At 57.2% G+C, this 6000-nt stretch overlaps 3 protein-coding genes across 3 annotated transcripts; 2 read left to right on the top strand and 1 right to left on the bottom strand.

The window, feature by feature from the left end:
• Window positions 1–8: 8 nt before the first annotated feature.
• CHGG_10652 (uncharacterized protein) lies at window positions 9–1046 on the bottom strand (the record flags this gene model as incomplete). The annotated part of the gene is made up of 1 exon (XM_001228578.1): window positions 9–1046. One exon carries the CDS (start codon window positions 1044–1046, stop codon window positions 9–11), a length of 1038 nt encoding a protein of 345 aa, XP_001228579.1.
• A 419-nt stretch (window positions 1047–1465) lies between these two features.
• Window positions 1466–1720, top strand: CHGG_10651 (uncharacterized protein; the record flags this gene model as incomplete). The annotated part of the gene is made up of 2 exons (XM_001228577.1): window positions 1466–1639; window positions 1694–1720. 2 exons carry the CDS (start codon window positions 1466–1468, stop codon window positions 1718–1720), a joined length of 201 nt encoding a protein of 66 aa, XP_001228578.1.
• A 1919-nt stretch (window positions 1721–3639) lies between these two features.
• CHGG_10650 (uncharacterized protein) lies at window positions 3640–5509 on the top strand (the record flags this gene model as incomplete). Its single annotated transcript, XM_001228576.1, has 2 exons — window positions 3640–4274; window positions 4342–5509. 2 exons carry the CDS (start codon window positions 3640–3642, stop codon window positions 5507–5509), a joined length of 1803 nt encoding a protein of 600 aa, XP_001228577.1.
• Between the last annotated feature and the right edge of the window lie 491 nt (window positions 5510–6000).

Genomic DNA, 6000 nt, shown 5'->3' with positions numbered 1-6000 from the left:
CACCAAACTCAACCCCCATACTCAAACCGCTGACCAACCAACTCCTCACTCAGATCCCAGCACTTCTCAACATGCGCCTCCCCATACGCATGCTCCACCACCGGCTGCATAACCCGACCATTCTGCAAATAACAAACTGGCACCCCCATCACCCCGGCCCCCTCCACCCCCGCCCCCACCTCCGGATCCAACGCTGCGATCAACGGCGTCGCCCCAATCTGCTCAAACGTCTTAAACCGCGGCTCATCCCCCACCGCAAACGCAAACTCCCTTCCCGTGTTGCGCAGCGTCACCGGCCCCACGTCCGCGTAGTCCTCCATCACCAGGTGCGCGCCCAGCTTGGTGTCCAGGTTCGAGCCCGGGTGGCACGCCACCGCCACGACCCCGCGCCCACCCAGCCGCTGCGTCAGGCCGTACGCGAACAGGATCTGCGCGGTTTTGGCCTGCCCGTAGCCCGACCAGGGGTCGTAGGTTGAGCCGGCGGAGAAGGAGGGGTCCGTGTAGCGCACGGGGGAGATTTGGTAGCCGGCGCTGGTGAGGTTCACGACGCGCGTGCTGGTGGTGGTGGTGGTGGCGCCGGTGGTGGCGGTGGAGAGGAGTGCGGGTACCAGGAGGTTGGTGAGCAGGAAGTGGCCGAGGTGGTTGACGGAGAATTGGAGCTCGATGCCTTGTTTGTCGACCGTGTACTCCTTTAGGGCCATGTTGCCGGCGCTGTTGATGAGCACGTCGATCTTGGAGCCGGTGGCGGCCAGGATCTCGTTGCTGGCGCGCCGGACTGAGGCATGATAGGATAGGTCGACCTGGATGAATGTTGTTTTGATAGAGGGGTCGATGTCGCGGATGGCGACGAGGACGGGGTTGACGTTGGTAGCGGTGCGGGAGGCAATGAGGATGTGAGCAGGTGATGCTTTGGCAAGCGCCGTGGCGATGGAGCTCCCGATGCTGGGGTGGCCGGCGCCGGTGATAACAAAGGTGCGGCCCTTGACTTGTGGAGCGAAGGTGGCAACCACCTGGTCGCTGGTAGCTGTGCTCTCAAAGGCAGTCATGATTGCAGTAGACCAGATTGGGAAGACGGATGACTACCCAAATTAGCGGCGCTGGGAGATACCGGATTGGGAGAATTTATAAGCCTTAGGTGGTCTGGCTTTAACGTCCCGAGCCCTACATATATCTAATGCGTCCTACTGCTGGGTGCCAGGGCGGACGCCGACGAACGGATCGCAGATGCGGGAACGGGCCGAAGGATTCGAACTAGTAATTACCATATTAGGCCAGCCTACCCATTACCTGAGTAAGACACGCCGAATAAATGACACGCAGGCCATCGAAAACAAGCGCCGGACTCGGCATGCTGGAACTATGTGCCTCCTTGCTGCACTAGTTGGTCAGCGTGGTACTAGAAATCTGCAACGGATTTCCCGGATGACGCAAACTGCATGGCCGGAAAGGGCTGCATGAGACCCGGATGACACGCATACCACACCTCGGGGTAAAGGGCGAGACCGCGAGTGCCTATATCCGCGAGGAGGCCGAGGGAGCGCACAACATTGACTACCGGCATACGATCAGTGTCATGGCCTACTCCGATACAATGGGTAGGGAGAAGGCCGAGGGAATATGGCAGGAGAAGGGCTGGTTGGTATGCGGACTGGATAGTGAGAGACAGGATCAGGAACTACTATCCGAGAAGAAGATGGATTTGGCGGTGGCGTGGTGGTAAGTTACATGTAAGTGACTGCCAGGTGGGGTTGCGGCAGTCTGTGGATGGTTAGGGCCGTTAAGCTTGCCGATCCAGGTCAGGAATTGTGTTTTCCTCGGCGTCAGCTTCTGGGTCGGACGGCATGGTATGGGCAGGTGGTAGGGAGAGGTCAAGTCCCGGACCGTTTTAGACTTTTGTTCCCCCCACATTGCCCCCACATGTATAAACCGAAGCCAAGACATCGGATTTGGAGTGCGAGCTGTCTGCAACCAAGTGGGCCGTTGAGCGGTTAGGTGCACTAATGTGGCTTGGAAAGAGCAGGGGAAATAGAGTATGGGGAAGTCAAGCTCCGAGCCTTTTTAGTTCCCGTCGTCTACGATCGTGCTTCCTTCAAGTTTGGCCCCCCACATTCACTTAGGGTTAAAATGGGGCTTGGTTCGGGTAGGTATCTCGTGGATTTGTATGCCGAGTATGCTGTGTAGCACGAGGTATGCAGGAGTCAAGCGACTCAAACCCGGAAGCTTTTTACTTCCAGTCGTCCGCCGATGATTCTACGGGAATAATTGGCCCAAGATTGTGCGGATTTGAGCGGCTCTGCTTGAGTTCAGTGGGCAGAAAAAGAACCCTGGACGTACAGTGACAGGTTGATAGGCGGTGAGGGAGTTGTTTCAGGAGCATCATCTATATTCTTTATTGAGCTTAGTCTATTGCAGGAGCCAAAGTGGCGTGCGGCATGGACGGGTACGGGTAGTATTCCCGTTGCCGATCGAGTATACGAGTTGGCGAATATGCTTGTCAAACTTAACCCCGGCATGCCCGGTTGATATGTATGTACATGTAACATCGGATTTTAGGGTTAAGGAAGGCCTGTAACAGTGTAACTCCCCCCCTCACGTGCTCGGTCTCGGTCCTTGTACCCTTCTAGAATCTGATGCCAGGTATTCTGGCCAAAGTCGTACTGTACCTAGGTAACCTTAACAAATTCATTTCGTTTGCCGGTCTAGAATTTCGAAAGTCTTTTTGGGAAGGTTGTAAAGATCGGGGAGTGGAGTCGGCCTTCCAAATCATGTTGGCAACATACGCTCAAATTCCCGTCTGGCAGCACGGTGGGTGGCATTGTCTCAGTCAGCCCTGCAGAGCAGAGCCCATCCACGGCAAAGGTACCTCGGTACCTTCCGAGGAAGGTCCTGTTGCTGCAAGGTTAGCAGCGCCTCATAGGCGCATTTCCGCGTCGGAACAAATCGCGGAGCGCGGGGTAATGACAATTGCACCTTTAAGATCTCGCATCAAAATCCACCTTCGCCCACCCTACTTTCCTTATCATGGAGGTATTGAATTAGTCAGGGTGCATGCGTATTACGCGTTCCAGTTACCATTAAAGTTACAGTCCAAGTTACCCAGTTCTTGTCCTACTACACCATTTGGGCATTTGACAACCTCCGACCACCGTGCCGCCGCGTCGCCATCATACTGCCGTCCACAGTAAATCGCCATGCATTCAGGAAAGCGGAAACGAGAAGTGTCAGCCTGTATACCTTGCCACACAAGGAAGCAAAAGGTACCAGCCACCGGTGGATTTGAAATTTACTGGGGACGACGGGGAACGCGCTTTCGCTAACGGGGACGCGTCTGGGCAGTGCGATCGTCAATACCCGTGCAACAGGTGCAGCCGCCGGCGCCAACCGGAGTTGTGTGCCTATTATTCGTTCCAGGTTCAAAGACAGACAACCAGCCCGGTCACACCACGAGAGAAGAGCAGGGAAGAAGATGGACAGTCTGACATCGTAGCTGAACGTTACGAGGGGGAGAAGCAGGATAGTATGCACGACGGCGAGCCGGAAGACGATTCTCCACGGACATTCGGGACGCCTTGGAAAAGGTCCGGGTGGTCATCGCTGGCGGAGGCATTCGGCTATGACGGCCGGAGCGAATGCAACACCATGGCACTGGTGCGGAAGCTGGCACCCGAAGATGACAGAGCCGATCTCAAAGACAAGCCGGTACCCAGCGAGGTGGAGGCACAGGTCCGCAAGACGCTGGAAATGATGCCCAGCCGTCGAATAATCGACTTCCTGGTACGATACTTTGTCACCGAGGTCAACCATCTCGACCAACTTTTATATCCGCCGTGGTTCCTCGGGCAGTACCAGCGGTGGTGGGAACTCTACAGTGTCTCGACGGTGGCCGAGATTGAATTTCTCATCCTTATTCTGAGGATATGTTGCTACGCCTCGCAGTTTCTTCCATCACCCAGTTACACCATTGACAGTATCAAAGGGGTGCCGCTTACCCAGATTCGCAAGTCCTGCGAGGATGTCATCTACGTGCTGGGACCCATCTGCTCCCGCCTGTATCCGCGGGGCTCCCTGGTTCGCGTGCAGCAGATTGCTTACGGTGGTCTCGCGGCGGGGAGTATCGGCCATATGAATAGCTTCTGGGAGATGATCAGCTGTGCTAGCCGTGTAGCGCAACACATTGGGTTACATCTGGATGCCGTCATATCCGCCAGCAGCGCCGACGAGATGGACAAGGAAATGACACGGCGCACATATTGCAACCTCTACATCTGGGACAGGTATGTGGTTTCCAGTTTCCATTCTTCGTCTGTCGATGCGCACAGAAGACTTACCTTTGACGAACAGTTACCTGGCGAGGCATCTCGACCGCATCCCCTTCCTCCCAGACACCCTCAACGCCGACATCCTCCCCCGGATGCGCCTCCTCCCGGACAGCATCGGAATTGACTCCGAAACCTCGGACGTGCCCAACGTCTTCACCGAGCGCATCCTCCGCGCGCGGCTCGCCGAATTCTGGCGCTGCCACCGCCTCCCGCGCAGCCCTGAGTGGGACGTCATCGCGGCCGAGGAAGTCTACGAAGAATTCTGCAGCACCTTCCTGCAGACCATGCCGCCGGCCTTCGCGCTCGAGCCCGACACGCAATGGGACGAGCACCTGCCCACGCTGGTCCTGCAGCGCCAGCTCTTGCACATCGCCATCTTCGAGCAGCTCTGCTGGAACTTCAAACCCACCGTCCTCCAGCAGCCCGACCAGGTCACCCGCCTCCCGCTCTACAAGCAGGTCATGATGGCCCACGGCAAGCGCGCCCTCGCCGCCGCCGCCCTCCGCCTCCTGCAGTGTGTCTCCACCCTGCACCGCCTCATGGGCGGCTCCCATACCCGCTTCTCGGGCATCATCGTGCCCACCTTTGAGGCGGCCGTCCCCCTGCTCTGCTTGTGCGCGGACCCGACCTTTCCCGGCGATACCATCCAGCATGGCCCGGGGCCCGGCGGTATGGGCATGGGCATGGGCATGGGAGGCGGGCGGCGCAGCGCCAACCCGCTGGAGGCGCGCATCGGCAAGGTCACGCGCGGGGAGTGTGTGCAGGCGGCGCGGGATGCGCTGGCGATGTTAGAAGCGTTGTCGGAGGTCAGTGAGGTGGCTGAGGTTGGGGCCAAGACGCTGGCGAGGCTGATTACGAGGGTGGATGGGCTCACGTTGACGCCGCCGATGAGTGTGAGTCCGCAGGAGGTTTATGGCGGTGGTGGTGCGGGTGCGGGCGGTGAGGGTGGTGTGAATGTGAATGTGAGTGGGGGGGATCATTTGGGTGGCGGACCGGGCGGTGGTGGTGATATGGCGGGTTCCATCTCGGCTGGTGGAGTGGGAGCGTGGCCCATGAGGGAATGTGTCCCGGGAGGAGGAGCTGGAGCGGGCGTTCAACAAGCTTTCCCTTTTGTTGGCAGTATGTGCGCTGGGGTCAGCCCGGGCTGGGCTGACCTCTTGGGGGATTTGACTGACAGCTTTGGCATTTAGACCGCGACCATTGGGAACATAACATGGGATCTTGGATCTGGCGAAAGGGGTAATTGCCTACTACTTAGACAACATCATTGGAAAGCGTTCTCTAGTTAGTTATTTGTATTTCTACATTTTGTTCTTGGGGGCCGATCATGAACCGGCGACTTGTTCAAGCCGTGTAATTCACGCAGTTACCTTTTTCGAGCCCATCTTTGATCGGTGAGGTTCAGCTTGTTGGTCGGTCGGTCGGTAAGTTCGGTCGGTTGGTTCATGGTTGGTTGCATCCGTTTCAAGCGACGAAGGCTGTAGCGCCCTGCTAAAGCCATCGCCCTGACTTGGAGACAGCTGAGTGTTGGATAACCATATACGGCATAGCACGCACAACCAGCGGGTTGGATGACGAGCTCAGCATAAAACTATCACCACATTCCTCAGCCCCCTTTTTCTCGTCCTAGTTTGTCATTCTGTGTATTATTTCATCCTTCAGATGCGTTTCACTATTATCT

Source organism: Chaetomium globosum, genomic scaffold (genome assembly GCF_000143365.1).
Source record: "Chaetomium globosum CBS 148.51 scaffold_7 genomic scaffold, whole genome shotgun sequence".
Classification (NCBI taxonomy): domain Eukaryota; kingdom Fungi; phylum Ascomycota; class Sordariomycetes; order Sordariales; family Chaetomiaceae; genus Chaetomium; species Chaetomium globosum.
Note: the sequence above shows the minus strand (reverse complement) of the source record. Positions and strands in the feature narration are given on the sequence as shown.